Below are 17,165 nucleotides of genomic sequence, written 5' to 3' on the forward strand. Positions count from 1 at the left end.
AAATGTGGTCGATGATCGAGAAGGCTCAACGGAAGCCTGCCTGGCCTGCTGCTCTCAATCCCCCAACCTCTGCATGAGTGCTCAGCTCTGCCTCCAAAACTGCCCCGTATAGTTTGGCCAATATATGGCCAATCATGATGGTCCTGTAGTTCCCGGGGTCTAGTACATCTCCCGCTTTATGGATCGGCTCAATAGTGTGCATCGTCCACTCAGCTGGAAACCCCTCTGACATAGCTCTGTTGAAGAGATGAGCAAGAAATGGTGCCAATGTATCAATAGCATAGATGAGATGCTCTCCCTGTAATCCTGTATGATCTGTCGCCCGTCCATGTTGGAGTCGGCATATGGCCCTCCTAACCATAGGTGGGGTGAAGAAGGTGGAGACTGTGGAGCATGGCTCTGTGGGCTGTGGTATAGGGGGCTGTGCAGGCACATCATAAAGTCTCTCTGCATATGTCTGCCAGGTCTGAGGATCGGTAATAGGTGTGGGAGGACGGGGCTCTCCGAGTCTCCTCCAAGCAGCAGCAGCATCTCTGCTCATGAGCATGTGATATGTGTCCCAGTACTGAGCCTCCTCATAAGCTCGCCGCTTACGGCGGGTGAGAGTATGCATCCTCCTGCCTGCCTGCCTTTGGGTGATCTCCCCGCGAGCCCTCTGCACTCGGAGACTGCGGTAAAGGTTTCTACACTTATCATCATACCATCGGTTCTGGGGCATGCTCCCAGATGTAGGTGGCTGTCCTGTCTGTATGTGGTATGGGAAACTCCTCGCGGCTGCGGAGTGCAGTACATGTGAGAGCTGGGAGGTGAGCATAGCCATGGATGCTGATGGATCTAAGGCAAATAGCTGATCATGAACATGATAGTCGTACACATCGGCTAGGTCCTAAGTGACGTGGAAAATAGTGCGTGGTGGCTGTATGATGGGTGGGTGGGTCTCCAGTAAGCTCCTGAAAGTGAGGGATAGGTATGTATGATCCGCCCCAATGGGGCATGGTGGTATGGTGAAGTGAGACACCAGATCTGCTGCCTCCCGGGATCCCATCACATAGTCCACTGTACTACTACCGCCTCCCACTGGAAAGCAAGTCATCAACCCACCTGAATCTGGCCACTGAGTCATCCCGTTATAAATAACGAGATGGTGTCGGGCCCCAAGCTCCAGCAAATGTTGCCCATATCTGTTGGAAATAAGTGTCCCACTAGGAGTCTTATAGCGGGCTAGTATGGTAGAATAAGTTTAGGCTTTGTGTGTGTGTGCCATGTGGCACCTAGAGATTTATCCCATATAGACTAGTATGCTGTACCTTGTACTTGGCCCTATTTATTTAGGGGTCACATCAATGAATGATTATCTCAGTTTGCTTCATCCCTCTTGCACTTCTCTCCATGTTCTAGTTTAGTGTGATACCATGTCAGATTTCTAACATGGTATCAGAGCCATGTAGATTCCTCTTCTCCTCAGCCCTTTAGTCTAGATCTAGCCATAGATTTTCTCTAGGTCCAGCTTCCTTTTTTAGCTTTGCCCCATCGGGGGTCTTAGATCCAGCTCTAGCTACTTTCCTCTCCTATCGTGGAGCCGCCATCTCCTCCCTCCTCTGAAAATTAATTTTTAAGGTCTGCTGTTGTTGGAGCCTCGTTTTCATGATGTACATGTTCAGAACCCGACTCGCTTCTTTCATGGCGGGCTTTGCTTCTGCTGCAGCCGCTAGCTTCTACTTCGTCCACTCTTTTATCTTCATTTTCTCAAGCTCTTGCTGCTGCGGTTCGTGGAGAGCCTGCCGTGGTGCTGCCGCCTCTCTATTTGAGCTTACCGGCCTGTTCATGGAGCCAGGACGTGATGTCTGAGAGCTGTCTGTGTGGAGCTGCTGTCTAGACTTGGCCGTGGTCATGGTTGCTGCCGTTTTCCCTTTTGAATCTGCTCACGATGATCTTCTGCTGTACATCTCCGCCACGCCACCTCTATTTGATGCCCCCTTATCTCTGATATCTCGAACCTGCAGGACGACCTGCACCTTATGCCGTATGCCTCTCTCTCTCTATCTGCAGCAACATTTCCTCTAAGAAATCTCTGTTTGCAGCTGCCTTTCTCTCGGGTTACCCCCTGGATAGCGTGTCTGTGACATGGGCTTGAAAGGGTGGAAGACCTGAGGTAAAAACCAAAATGGATTATCCTTTGTATGCTGCAATATTCTCAGTTCTATTTTATTCTTAAAAATTAATTTTCAGAACTGAATTTTTGAGAACAGACACTGCCCATCGAAATAGGGGTAAGACCTTCTCATTTCTGATGCTGTCTCTCATTTATTTATCTTTGGCATCTCTTCTTGGTACTCTGCCCTTGCTCTCTGCATAAAAAGACCTTTTTTAACTCTCCTACTTTGGTCACCACATGATGTAGGCCAAAGAGGACCCTGTTCTGGACTTACCTTCCCTATCTGTCTGATCTTATAGGCTTCTCCATCTGTTCTGGGAGATGTCCTTATGAAGAATTCAATCTGAGGGGAGAAGTCACATCCTTTTGTCTGTGGGACATGGCATGAGAAACTGGGCCATGAGCACCAGATTTATCCTTGACCAGCAGGAGGGATAGCCCTTGAGGAGGGTGTGTCTGTGGGTCAAGGTCTATCTGTTTGTCTACAGTCAGCAGTCTTCTGTCTATCTACTATTGTCTGTCTGTCTATTTGTCTATCAATCTGACTGTGTCTTGTTTTAGATCTATCCATGTATCCTCTGTAGCTAGCGGCTCTAGTCTCAAGGGATCCTCAGAGTCATAGATCTCGCACTGTCTGCTCTGAGTCCGTGCATTGAAGTCCCCCATCAAGAAGACTTCTCCCAGTGTCGAATAGTGTGAGATCTCCTCAGATAAGACAGAGTATGGAGACTCACTAGCCTCTCCTCCACCCGGCTTCTCGGTGGTGGCAAACTGCGACCCCTTCGGAGGAAAGTAGCAAAGGGCGATATAAATCCATCTGGTCTCCGAGAGGCGTAAGCTAATCCACATGTATCTCGCCTCCAAGTCTCGTGCTACGACTCGAACATGCTCATGTAACCCATGTCTGAAAAGCACTGCAATACCTCCTGAACCTCGGGAGGTGGCCTGTCTCATCCCCTGTCGGTGAGCTGACTCCCACTGATAACCCTCAACCCGTGGTAAGCCCCTCTCCGGGCTCTCATGTGTCTCTGTCATCAAGATGATATCCCGGTCCTCCATCACCTCCTCAAGTCTCCCTGGATGTGTCCATAGGACTCCATTACAGTTCCAGACTGCTATGTGTATCTCTTTGTCTTCATGTTGTTTCCTCCGTGTTTCATAGGCCAGATGGCGCTATTCGACCTCTTCCCATCAATGTAGATGTGACCATCCCTATTATGTGCCTTCTTCCCTTCTTTGTGTGCCGCCTTGATCTTCGGCATGCATAATCTTCTGTGCTCCAGCTGCAGCCATGTGAGGTCATCATCGAAGTAGATGGGGTCCCCTGGCAAGCTCCTCAAGATAGCCCGTCTTCTCATAAAGCTCATCCTACTCTCCTCGTCCGGGAACTGTAGCACTAAGGCCTTGCCTTTGGTGGAGTCCTTTGGGGTTGTCCTCCATACTCTAGTGAATGGGAGCGGCTCATCCTCCTTTAGTCCCAGCTTGGTACATAGGTTCCGCCAATCTCGGGCGTGGAGGCAGTGCTCTCTGGTATCCCTGTGACTCGGATGTTGAGGCGCCCGATCCGTCGCATCTTCTTTTCATCAAGAGTAGACTGCATCATGTGTACATCTTCTTGTACCTCCTTCTTGATGTTCTTCTTCATCACTTGTACATCTTCTTGCACCTCCTTTTTTATGTTCTAGATAGTAGAGACTAGGGCCTTGTGTGAGAGGCTTGGAACTTGGAAGTTGGAAGTTAGAAGAAGCTTGAGGGAGAGAGACTAGAGAGAGTAGATACACTCATAGAGTGTGTCTTGAGGCTTGAGGCTTGAAAGTTGAGAGAGAGAGTTGCTTGAACTTTGAAGCCTTGAAGCCTTGAAAGTTGAAGGGGTGTGTGTGTACTTGTAGCCTTGTAGCCTTGTTCTTATATAGATATTAGATAGGCAAGAGAGAGAGGCAAGGGCAAGAGAGAGAGAGAGAGAGAGAGAGAGAGAGAGAGAGAGGCAAGGGCCAAGGCCCAAGGCCCAAGGCCCCAAGCCTAAAGGCCAAGGCAAGAGAGAGGCAAGGGCCAAGGCCCAAGCCTCAAAGGCCAAGCCTCAAGACTCAAGGCATCCCCAAACGGCCACCCAAACAGCCATAAACGGCTAGAAACGGGCAAAAAGAATAGTTGGGACAGCGTGCAACGGCTCCCTGCCGTCCCCCCACAGCCGTCCCCCCACAGTGTCCCTGCTCCTAGAGCTGTCCCCGTCTCCATCCCCGTTCCTTGTGAGGGACGCCTCCAGGGGGACGTCCGACCGTCCCTTGCCGTCCCCGTTCCTGATCCGTCCCGACTCGGCGTCCCGCCGTTCCAAGCATCCGTCCCCTGTGACTAGGTGGGAGAGGGGGCTGTCACAAGCCCTGCCTTTTTTGTGCATGGGACCAGTGTGACGGAGTTCCAAGCAGGTAAAATATATGGCGAGACAAGTTCATTTTTTGGAGCTATGGATTGGATGTGTTCCAAGTCTACCAACTTCATTGTTCGAGGTCTTTTGAGACATGATGTGTTCATTGTCTACTGTTAGGGGATGATGGGTGCGATGTTTTCAGGAGACTCATAATTCTATACCTAGAGCCAAGCAGTTTTCTTTGCTATTCAGGGTGGCATTTTGTTTCAAGGAGTCTACTCTTTTATTGGACACATGTATTTTTTCTCATGCTTGATTAAGTGGCATATGTTTAAGGCTGTGGCCAATTTCAATGTTTAATTGCATTAATGGTCAAGTGTTTTGCGAAACCTCGGGGCTCTATAAAAGTTACATTGGTATGAGAGCATAGGCTTTCTTGGAAGCAAAGGCTTCCTTCTATCAATGAGGAAGAGAAAAGATCTCAAGTGAGGAGGACACTTACCATCATTGCTACTAAGCAAGGCCAACCGCTTCATAGTCTATGAAGCAAGAGCATGAGCAGTAGACAGCTTGGTCTGAGGATTTATGAATTCACAAAATTTATCTTGGAAGTATGGAGTTGGCTTTATGTCCACGTGTTTAGCACTCTTTCCATATGGATATTGGGGATTATATTATCAAGCTTACAGGCAAGCTATATGGAGATATATCTCAGGAATATCTTAAGGATATGGTGAGGAGATATTTCTTTTGGCTTAATGACCAACCTGGCAAAGAAAAGCTAAGTATACTTTGAGTTTGCAAAGTTGGTGCTTATGCTATTCACTATGAAGTGTTTTTTATGTTCACTAACCCTTGTATAGCCATGCAAGGAGAAAGGTGGTGTTGTTTACCTTGAGATGGTTTCAAGAAAACATTGTTTATGGTTGCCTTTATTTGGGATGCATTGGACTTATGGAACTCATGGTTCACATACCTTGTGTAGTGTTCTCTTGTCTTACGTGCTCTCTTGAAGATTGTTTCTACCATGTGTGGGTGGAACAATAGAGAGCAGATGGAAGGGAACATGGGCACTTGAGAGGGTAGTGTCACGCACAACATACCCTGTGTAGTGTTCTCTTGTTCTACGTGCGCTCTTGAAGATTGTTTCTACCATGTATAGGGTGGAACAATAGAGAGTAGATGGAAGGGAACATGGACACTTAAGAGGGTAGTGTGAGTTGGTGGCCGAAAGGTCGAAATGCCTATAAACTGTGTAGCAGAAATGTTTATGGAACACCAGGCTATCTATGCGTGCCAGGGATTGTTTAATCTTATTACTTGCTCATTCAAGGTGTGTGGTCAGACTCCATAGTACCAACACGGAGTGCAAGTGGTAAAGTGGACATGATACCTGGTTGGCAGGGGACTTATGTGTACGCTGTTGGTCGTGTCTGCCCGACCACCTCCGGCTTGTTCGTGTGTGAACAAGCTTACACAAAGGCATTTTTTCCCTGTGGCTGGACACAGGTTTTTTCCCTGTGTGAACACACTCCAGTGTGTTGGGCACTTGCCCTTAATCTTATTACTTTCTCATTCAAGGTGTGTGGTCAGACTCCATAGTACCAACACGGAGTGCAAGTGGTAAAGTGGACATGATACCTGGTTGGCTCTGGACTTATGTGTACGCTGTTGGTCATGTTTGCCCGACCACCTCCGGCTCCAGTGTGTTGGAGTACATGTTTCCAGCATCTCTCTCTCTCACTCACGTTTCTTTATGACAGCGTTGTCTGTGTGTTTGTGTGTGTGCAGGAGCTCCCCTCACCCTTGGGCCTTTCCAAGAGTGGTATCAGAGCTCTGTTTTAGGATTCAGCCCCTATTGCTTCACATTGCTCACAATATTACACTTTCTCTCTACAGAAACTCTCTCTCGTCGTTTTTTTCCTGCGCAGATATTTTCTCTCTCTTCGTAATCTCTCTCTCTCTCTCTCTCTCTCTCTCTCTCTCTCTCTCTCTCTCTCTTCTCGTCAGTTTTCCAGCGCCCGTTTTTCCTCTGCAACGCGTGTCAAAATTGTGCGGCATTTTTGGCAGCCCGTTTTCTGCTGTGCGCTGAAGTGCTGGCTGGCTGATTGCGGACTGTACACTGCTGTTTATGTACTGTGCTATTGTGACCTCCGCCAGTTGCTGTGCTGAGCGCCGTATTGTGCCCTTACCTACTCTACTGCTGTCCTCTCCCCATTCGCATCGGAATTTGTCAAAAATTGACAAAATCTTACAGGTTTTGGTGAAGATTTAGAGGTCTCAGCTTTCGAAAAGGTGCAAGTGTCCTGCTGCTGAAAATTCCCTCTTCCCGAAATTGCTAAGTTGGCTCAATTGACCACTCAAAAATTGGGACTTTTCGACGTTGAGCCCATTTTTGCAGCATTCGAGCCATTTACCGTTGATTTTTCCGGGATTTGCGCACTTATGTATGCGTAATTGTGGATTTCTAGCAGATTGGGTCACTTTTGTAGATTCTACAGGTGACATTGTGTGGAATTTGGGGCTTTGCAAATTTCCCCCAAATTTCATTACACATTTGGTCACATCCAACAAGTTTACAGGTGCAGGTGTTTTACAGCTAGTCTTCTCCAGATTTGGGGCATTTCCCCCAATTGGCCTACAGCGTCAGATTCCAACCCATCTGTGGTTTGCACGGGACATGTACACATTTGTGGTTTGCTGCAGTGTATGTATGCCATTGTGGACACTTTGACAGATTTAGGCAGAACACTGATATAGATTTGTGCAGTACTTTTGCACTTTTGAGACGAGGTTTTGCATTCTATTTGTGGAGGAGTTCCCTTCCAGTCCACTGTATTTTTCTTGTGGTTACTCTCCCATATCCCTTCATTCCGCATATCCGTTCTTGCATCACCGATAAGGGTGCTTGGGATACGTTAGCGGATTTGTATTCGGGTCGTAGTGAGGCTTGTGTAGCTTACTTTCGGGGCAAGCTAGAGTCTGATCGCATTCTTGAAGGTGACTCCATCGATGAGTACCTTACGCATGTGAAGGACCTTAGAGAGCAGCTCATCGACATTGATGAGGTTGTGACCAGATAGTTATCTTGTGCAGACAGTTTTGCACAACTTGCGAGACTCCTATCGGACATTTGGGAACACATTGCGGTTGTTGACTAACAACGTGCCTAATGTTGTTACTTTTGACAACCTTGTGACTCTCTTGCAGACAATTTTGCGCAACTTGCGAGACTCCTATCGGACATTTGGGAACACATCGCGGTTGTTGACTAACAACGTGCCTAATGTTGTTACTTTTGACAACCTTGTGACTCTCTTGCTCAGTGAGGAGCAATCTTGGGCTAACAGAGCAAATATGTTAGTCAATGAGCAGGCTATGGTTGCACGATCTGGGCCCAAACTTCGCCCATCATATCCTCCCAAGAAAGAGGACAAGTCTGGAAAGAAGAAAAGATGTAACTACTGCAGGAAAACAAGGCACACGACAGATGAATGCAAAAAGCGCATAGAAAGTGAGAAAAAGAAGAAGCTTGCATCTTCTTCCACTCATCCTATAGATGTAGATGAGGCCAATTTGGCGACCACCACTAGAGCCATGGTCGTTTCATCTCCTTCACCTAGTGAGTTGACGTTAGATGATGTTGCTTTTGATGACTATGCTCTTTAGCATGTACTCTCTGTGTTACTACATGCCTGGCAGATGCATTTCAGGGGGGGCTTTTACTTGTCCATATGTTGTTGGTGATGCCTTGTGGTCACTTATGCGTTTTGACCCTTATGCTTGTCTATGCTAGACATTCTCTCTATGTGATGTCTACTGGAGATGCCTTTTATGTTGCTTTCCCTTGCAGTGGGATTGTCTCTACAGTGTCGACATTGTCACTCTCTTACATGTGATGTTTATTGGGACTGCCTTTTACACACTTGGCCAGTGTTGGCTTGCGCTCATGGTGTTGACATGTCACATGCATTCTTTTTATTGTGGGATTATGCATCTTTACCATGGTTGATGCTCGCCCCGAGCCCCCACTTTTCCCCTCATTTTCAGCTTTGTATCATTTACTTGTATCAGCCTCCCCATTGCTGATTTTTACACATTGGATCATCCATTGATGTGTTTCCTACTTGCAGCTTACATTGCATGTCTCATAGGCATGACTTCTGGATCCTGTTGCCTTTACACATGCGTATACCAGCCACATTTCTTGATGCTTATCATTGATGCCATTAGAGAGCTATGCTTTGCTCTCCCGGACTACATGCAGTTCAGTTTGGCATTTATATGCTTACCTTAAGGGGGGTATTATGTTTACTTTCCATACTGGAGGGTAATATACCTTATGCGATGCTTCTTAATTTGATGAAGTTGATGTCCCCATGATCTATGACATGTGTTTCCGGTGATACATCTATGCACTACTGTGCTTTAGCTTCAGCACTACGACATTGGGATTTCCTATCTTCCCGTCATATCGTGCTTGCTTTTCCCATTGGCAATGCAGTTCATCCTTACCATTGTGATCCCTCTTGATCACTTTTGCTGTGGAGCATAGTGCAGGGCTGCATCCATAGCTTCATCACCCTGCCACCCGTTCACTTAAAAGGGTTTTGTTGGTCGTGTCCGCCCGACCACCTCCGGCTCGTTTGTGTGTGAACAGGCTTACACGGGTATTTTTTCCATGTGGCTGGACACATGTTTTTTCCCCATGTGAACACACTCCAGTGTGTTGGGCACTTGCCCTAGGCCTTTATATTTTGTACCTTCATTTTATTTCATAGAGTTGAGTACATGTTTCCAGCATCTCTCTCTCTTACTCACGTTTCTTTATGAGAGCTTTGTCTATGTGTGTGTGCAGGAGCTCCCCTCACCCTTTCCAACATATGCCAAGGGTTGTGTGGATTGGCACATGTTTGTGTGCCTTAGCCCTTGAGCTTGTTTGTTACTGGATTATACGGTGACATGTGGACTATATCTATAGTTTCATTTGGCCGAAATGCCTACAAACTAGGAGAACTAGGGACCAGGGTATACTTGTGATATTAACTATAGAGGACTAGCTTTTCTATCATCATGGTTTGTGCTCTAGAATGACACCAGTTTGTGTGCATAGCACACGTTTCTGTGCAAGGCACTAGTTTCTTGTGCATGATACTTATTAAAGTGTCTTAGCACTTGGTTGGCGATTTTCATTGGCATATGATTATCTCTTTGATATTGGTACTTGAGACACAGTTGGCTCTTGTGCATGTGTCTAGCATATCTTCCACGGAATCCTTGCCCATTTATTTTCGGACATAATTATGATATCTGGACTTATGGGACTGTTTTGTCTCGTCCATTTATTTTGGGATACGAGTATGATATCTAGACTTATGAAATTGTTGTCTCACCCATTTATTTTGGGACATGATTATGATATTTGGACTTATGGCACTGTTTTGTCTCGTCCATTTATTTGAAACATGGACTCTTTCAGTTATATTGGATTTTTAAGGCTGTCTCGTCTCGCCCACTTGATAGGACATGATTATATCTTGGATATATGGCTTGAAACTATCAGTTGCAGACAACTTTTAAGAAGCTGGGGAGGATGTCACTAACCTGGACATTTCTGAGTATGAAAGAGGTCTGGTGGACTCCAAGACGTCTAAATATTTGGAAAGTACAAGCTTTGGGAATGGAGTATTATCCTACAATACAAAGGATCATACTCCTAAAATTTAGGAGTTGATATTTTTTGGCCTGACTCCGAAGGAAATTTTGTTTGCGTCATTACGTTTGGAATTGAGCAAATACCAAGAGTTGCCAAAGTACCTATGACAAATGGGCTACAAGTTGGGATATTTTTAGAGATAAGTTTATGGAAGGACCCATCTCTTAGATTGGGACATGTGGCAAGAAAGTGGATCAAAGTGAGACAAGTGGCCTCACACTTGTCACTCCAGCTATTGTGTGGCTCTCCACTTGTCATTATAGCCTTCTCTTGCCATTTTAGCTCATGGGAGGCCCAAATCTATAAATTGGAGCCCTCTCTCTTCATTAAGGGAGGCTCTCTTACTGCACACTAGCCTCTACTACTATTAAAGGCTGCCCCCTAATGATGGCTACTCTCTGTCTTTCTCTCTAAGGCTGCCCATGAAGCATAATGGCTGTTGGGGACTGTTTTTGTCATGTGCAAGAATTGCCATGGACATTCTCTGGAGCTAGTCCAAAAGGGGCAGCCAAGGAAAAGATGACTAGAACCAGGTTTTTGGAGCATGAAGAGCAGTTTTGGCTAGTGTTGGACTTGGAGCAGGGCATGGAAGACATGGAGGGATGCTGTCGGCTGCATGGAGAACAGGCGGTGCAGCATTGATGATATTTATGCCCAGTCAGCTGGCCGACCAGCAGTCAGCCAGCACTTAATTTGTCCTAGGGCCTATAAATAGACAAGTATGCTCATTGTTGAAAGTCATTCACTCCCTTATGGAGTGGGTCCTTTATGTAGGACTGTTTTGAGTGATTATACCTTTTCATGAAGGTAGTCCATGGCTGTAGATTTAGGGGTACCTTTTTGTACCATATGAATATACTGAATTTCCAGCTCTCTCTCTCTCTCTCTCTCTCTCTCTCTCTCTCTCTCTACTCTCCCTTCTGTCTGCATTTTTGCATCAGCATGTTCTAAGTGGTGTTTAGGGCTGAAAGAAGACTCTCAGAGCTTCCGCGTGTTACATTGGTATTAGAGCATCAAGCTCAACAAGGCTAAACGCTGATTCAGTCCCATATGATGGTGTACAGGTCCAAGGTACAGGAAAGTGCACAGATACGAAGCCCAAGGCAAGGAACACAAGATCGGGAAGAGCTCCCAGGAGGTTTGTTGGTGGTGTTCCACAAAGCCAGAGGGGATGGCAGTCCTGTGAGCCAGATAGGTTCTCGGGCAACGGTCCCAAGTGAGGATTATCCTCCAAGGGATGATGTGAGAGTGCCAGACTCATTTCTCAAGAATGAAGACCAAGACAGTGTTCAGAGTCAAGGTAGGAACGGATTGGGGACTGGATGGAAACAGATGCATAGATCTTATTCAGAGTCAGAGTGGTTTTGGAGACCGGGCCGGGGTTTCAGTGAAAAGGGTTGCCAGAGACGGATGGATGATAGAGGGACTTCAGGAAAAGAATGGGATGATGACAGTCATCCAAGAACAGGTTGGAATCCCATCATCAAGTTTAGCAGAGGGGGATGTCATGTGCAAGAATTGCCATGGACATTCTCTGGAGGTAGTCCAGAAGGGGCAGCCAAGGAAAAGATGACTAGAACCAGGTTTTTGGAGCATGAAGAGCAGTTTTGGCCAGTGTTGGACTTGGAGCAGGGCATGGAAGACATGGAGGGATGTTGTCGGTTGCATGGAGAATAGGTGGCACAGCATTGATGATATTTATGCCCAATCGGCTGGCCGACCAGCACTTTATTTGTCCTAGGGCCTATAAATAGGCAAGTATGCTCATTGTTGAAAGTCATTCACTCCCTTATGGAGTGGGTCCTTTATGTAGGACTGTTTTGGGTGATTACACCTTTTCATGAAGGCAGGCCATGGCTGTAGATTTAGGGGTACCTTTTTGTACCATATGAATATACTAAATTTCCAGCTATCTCTCTCTCTCTACTCTCCCTTCTGTCTGCGTTTTTGCATCAGCATGTTCTAAGTGGTGTTTAGGGCTGAAAGAAGATTGACAGAGCTTCCGCGTGTTACAGCCCTAAACATGCGGAAGCTCTGACAATCTTCTTTCAGCCCTAAACACCACTTAGAACATGCTGATGCAAAAACGCAGACAGAAGGGAGAGTAGAGAGAGAGAGAGAGAGATAGCTGGAAATTCAGTATATTCATATGGTACAAAAAGGTACCCCTAAATCTACAGCCATGGGCTGCCTTCATGAAAAGGTGTAATCACCCAAAACAGTCCTACATAAAGGACCCACTCCATAAGGGAGTGAATGACTTTCAACAATGAGCATACTTGCCTATTTATAGACCTTACGACAAATAAAGTGCTGGCTGACAAATAAAGTGCTGGCTGACCGCTGGTCGGCCAGCTGACTGGGCATAAATATCATCGATGCTGCGCCGCTTGTTCTCCATGCAGCCGACAGCATCCCTCCATGTCTTCCATGCCCTGCTCCAAGTCCAAAACTGCTCTTCATGCTCCAAAAACCTGGTTCTAGTCATCTTTTCCTTGGCTGCCCCTTCTGGACTAGCTCTAGAGAATGTCCATGGCAATTATTGCACCTGACAGTTTTGGAGGCTTCCATCGCGAAGAAATACTAAAGGAAAGGGTATTTAATCATTTTATTATGATTTTCAGCCATTGTACTTGTTGTACCAGCCACTATACTGGCCATAGTACCTGTTGTACCAGCCCTTGTAGTTGTACCTGCTAGTCTACCTGTTGTACCAGCAATTGTACTTGTTGTACCGGCCGAATGGAGAGTTGTACTTGCTGGTCTAGCTCTATTGCATGAAGACCCATGGTTTTTGGGGAAGAATCAGAACCCACACGGAGATATATGGTTTATATTGTTGACTCGGCATTTCCACAGCTTGTGTACTGGCTGAATTGTATGGTTTCCTCGTGTTGGGCTGTGTTGTGATTTGTATATGGATAATTCGGCATCTCCCATGGGGAGAGTAAGGCCCTCAAAGCTTGTACATGATATTTTCTCCTTGGGTAATAAAATACTCCAAGGGGGGGGTCGGCCCATGCCGGCCTCTATGCGGTGTCAGCTGTGCACATCTCTCTTTTACAGTTTTGTGGACTAAGTGGCATATGTTTAAGGCTGTGGCATCTCTATAGACCAAGCAAAGAACCCTCTGGTTGATAAATAGCACAACACTACGCTTATTAAATGACACAATGCCACTATTGTTAATGTACCCAAAGATGCTTTCTTGTTAACTAGGAACAAGAAGAATGGGCCTCTTCGGTCTCAATCACACTATGGTGAATTTTGTAAACAGATACAAAGCAAGTTTTAGTTGGGTCCACCACTGTCTTAACCAACTAGTCAAGACGGATAAAACTTTTTTTTTCCGGGAAAAAGATCCTTCTATTAGCTACTAAAAGAACAGCCATGAAGGGCTAGATACAAACTCGCCTCATGTATAGGGTAGGGAATAAAGTAATCAAAGGAGGGGAAAGAGATGCTTCTCCTCTGGCTGGCCGCTCTCTAAGGAGAAGGCTATCTCATACAGGGAGAGGGGGGGGGAACAACCACATAGGTGGTCTGTAGTGCAAGTGGGGTCACCACCTCTATCAATGAGAAAAGAGCGCGGCCGCCAAAGCCTCAAGAAAGCTTCCACATGCGGTCAGATCCACCTTGCAACTTCTCCCACTAGCCTCAAAGGGTATGTATGATATCAAGCCAAATGCTCCTGATAGACTTAGCTGGCGGAGTGTGGGTACCCTCAATGGCTTCACTGTATCTAGCTCACCAAATGTGGCAAATCTCCCATCTCTGGCATGAGCCTGGTCGCCAGTGATCTTAAGGTGGGGCGGTGACTGGTACTGCTGAAATGCGGTGGTGAAAGACCTGAAGGGCTAGCCCTCCCCTATCTGACTCGTAAGCCTTGATCACCTCAGCCTCTGTGGCCTAGGCGACAGTGCCCCATGTAATGATCCGGGTCGATGCCCTGCCATAGTGAAGATGCGGAGAATTTGCCGCCAAACCTGCTGAGTCTTCGGGCAATCCCAAAGACAATGTTGTTGAGACTCCTGGGGGTGGCTGCACCTCGGGCAAGCTGCTGGCCTACCTCCAATCCAACCAAATGCCGACCGCCAAGCTCCTATGTGCCATCAGCCAAAGAAAGAGGGTAATCTTTCTGGGCCGAAAACTGTCCCAAAGCCTCTTGCGGAAATCTGAGAGGAAATGTTGTGAGAGGCCCTGTGACTGCTGCTAGTGTGTTGCTGCTGCCAGGGTGCCGTCAATATGTGGCATCTGGATCTTGCGGCCTAGCCGCGCTGTATATGCAAAGAAGGGGGCATCCAGAGTCCCCTCCCGATCTATGTGTGTACACATGACAACATGGTAGATATGTTCACGGCTGTTTCTCATGAAAAGTTCAAAGCTTGTCGCAAAGCTTTGGGCTTGTTGCCTTTTGGGGATTGATCAGCCATATCCGTTTACATGTTCACATCATCACTCCATGGGGAATTTGTAACCATATATATGGTAGTGATGTGTGTGAACATACTTAGGACCAACCGGGACACTTTTTCCCTCTTTAGGAGGTTTTTTCCCATGCATGTGAACAGCCTCTTATCCTCTTATCGAGTGTCCTTATCTATGTACTCGGCACTCATTTGATTATCTAATGCTATCACTATCGAGTTGTGTGCCTCTCTCTCTCTCTCTCTCTCTCTCTCTCTCTCTCTCTCTCTCTCTCTCTCAGAGGACTGTGCATTTGCTGAACTGTGTGGGTGGGTGGTTCTGCAAACCCTAGTCCAACATTTTGGAGGCCAGGCATTGCAAGTTGAAACAAAATGAGTACATAACGGATGAGGAAATAAAAGGGCAACAGTTTGGAACTTGGAGTGGTGTATGTGCTGAGAATCAGCCATGCCCCCCTTAAAAGATTGGGATCTGAAAGTGGGCCTAAATTAAGGCTAAGAATGAGTATTTTTAATCAATAGAGATTCGTTTTTGGGCTTGTATGTCTCATTTGGCTCTTTCTGTTGATTACTGATGGGGAATTTTCTCTAAACTGTCATAGTAGTGTTCAATGTCATGTGTTGGCTCTGGCCATCATTTCCTGATGGTGAATGTACATCCTATTAATGTCTTTGTAGAGAATGCTCAGTCTTAATTTGAGCATAGTTCACACTTTTTGAATGTCTATGTTGGAGCTTGTGATGATCTTTTGAGGAAGATGTCAATCCGTGTTGTATCTAGTCTTTCAAATAAAGGTGTCTGTCTTCTAAACTTGTAGCTTTGGTTGACTTCCTGTGGCAGGACCCTACTGACAAGAGGCAAATATTATGTGACAGCAAGCTTCAAGAACTGTTTGGATGTGAAACTTTCATCGGGTTTGTTATGACCAAGCATTTGGCTCCTCATTTCCTAAAGAGTTGATATTGTTCTTCAATGAAGCTTCTTTCCTGTAGATAATCATGCTTGTATGAATGTCCTTGCTGTGTGCTCCCTCCCCGAAAAGCCCCACGACACAGAAAGAGAAACTGGAAAGTTACATTTTTTGGAAGGCAAGAAACTCTTAATCAGAGTTTTCAATCTGAAAGTTTTTCCGGCCCTTTTCATGGTTTCAGTTTCTTTCAATACTGTTGTCCATCATAAGCTTAGCAAATGCTCACTTTATGCCTTCAAGCTTGGTCCGAGTCAAATTACAAGTTGCTGTGCTACCATGTAACACCTGTTGATGCTTAAAAAGTCAGGTTATGCTTTAAAGCTTGTAGCCCTTTTTCATTAAAGTTTGTTTCAACTAGAGTAAAAATCATTTTTTCGTTTAGCGGTGTTGTTAATGCTTAGATCAAGACACTTTCCTTCTTTGAACATAGGGAAAGCACCAAGTGTGATGTCAAGCTTTTCTAGCAAAGATGTCTGCGATGCTCATGCATATTGCTTGATACTATAGGCAAATTTGATGGAGTTGAAGCAGCAAGGTAAGAGACCTTGCACAGTGGCAAAGGGATACAACTCCACAGCTCACACGAGAAAATCAGGATGGGGAATATACACCAGATGAGTTCTAAATCGTATCATGCGTTAGCCAAGATTTTGAGTTTCTTTGAAAGGACAATACATACAGTAATTTCCGTGCAGTTGTTGGATACCTGCACAAAATGTGCCCCTATCTGTCTCTTGTGGTTTGCGTTACCAGCCTAGCTAAACTTTGAAGTCACGCAAGTCGAGAACTTAAGCAACTATTGATATGCGTATGTTCAATGTAATGAATAATTGAGTTACCGACCCAAGGCCTAAGGCTATTACTCATCTACATTTAATTAGCACGGTTGCAAGGGTGCCTTTACTTGAATGCCACATATGCCTCATGGACTGGGGAATGGCTGATTCTTTTAATATGAGGTGGACCAATGCAGATGCTCAGCTGATTCTGAAGTCATACTTACCACCTACCGGAAACACTTGGTTGAGATGTGTACAATACATGGTTTGTCTTTACTACCCAATTGAAAAATATGCTGACCTACATCCTAAGGCTCTACTTGCCTTTCACATGAATGTGTTGCTACATCATTGGGGCCCTGATCTTTTTCCTCTCACCCTAGATATCCGTATGTTTCCACTCATGCGGGGAGCCAACCTTAGCCTCAAACTTCTAGTGGCCCTCTTCCATACCTCCCAAGATTTCTATTTACCATCACTATCACTTCTCCCATGAGCACATAGCTTACATCATCTATTGAACGACTCGACTAGCTCCAACCACTACCCTTTTCACGTTACAAAGGAAACAATCCGTGTATAAATCTCCCCCCTTAGACACAATCCAACTAGCAGCCCAAGAGTGTTGAGAAAACATTTACTCAATGCTCTATCCTTGTATTGTCAATGCGGGTGGTATATGTGCTCTATTTTGTAATGCCTACTATATGATGAGTTGTTGTAGAGAGCACTCGATAGTTCCTAGTTTAGAC

General features: G+C 45.9%; 1 protein-coding gene across 2 annotated transcripts in view; it reads left to right on the forward strand.

Annotated features, from left to right (window-relative positions):
- LOC147631370 (uncharacterized) overlaps positions 1 to 15,856 on the forward strand; it is a 95,055-nt gene extending 79,199 nt beyond the window's left edge. For both annotated transcript variants that reach the window (XM_086809766.1, XM_086809767.1), the window contains exon 5: positions 15,505 to 15,856. In XM_086809766.1, the coding sequence (XP_086665892.1) occupies positions 15,505 to 15,624 (120 nt within the window). In that variant the 3' untranslated portion in view covers positions 15,625 to 15,856. The remainder of the gene's footprint in view (positions 1 to 15,504) is intronic.
- The last annotated feature ends 1,309 nt before the right edge of the window (positions 15,857 to 17,165 follow it).

The sequence above is a fragment of the Cibotium barometz genome, chromosome 15 (genome assembly GCF_041138505.1).
Source record: "Cibotium barometz isolate CiBa-2024 chromosome 15, ASM4113850v1, whole genome shotgun sequence".
Classification (NCBI taxonomy): Eukaryota; Viridiplantae; Streptophyta; class Polypodiopsida; order Cyatheales; family Cibotiaceae; genus Cibotium; species Cibotium barometz.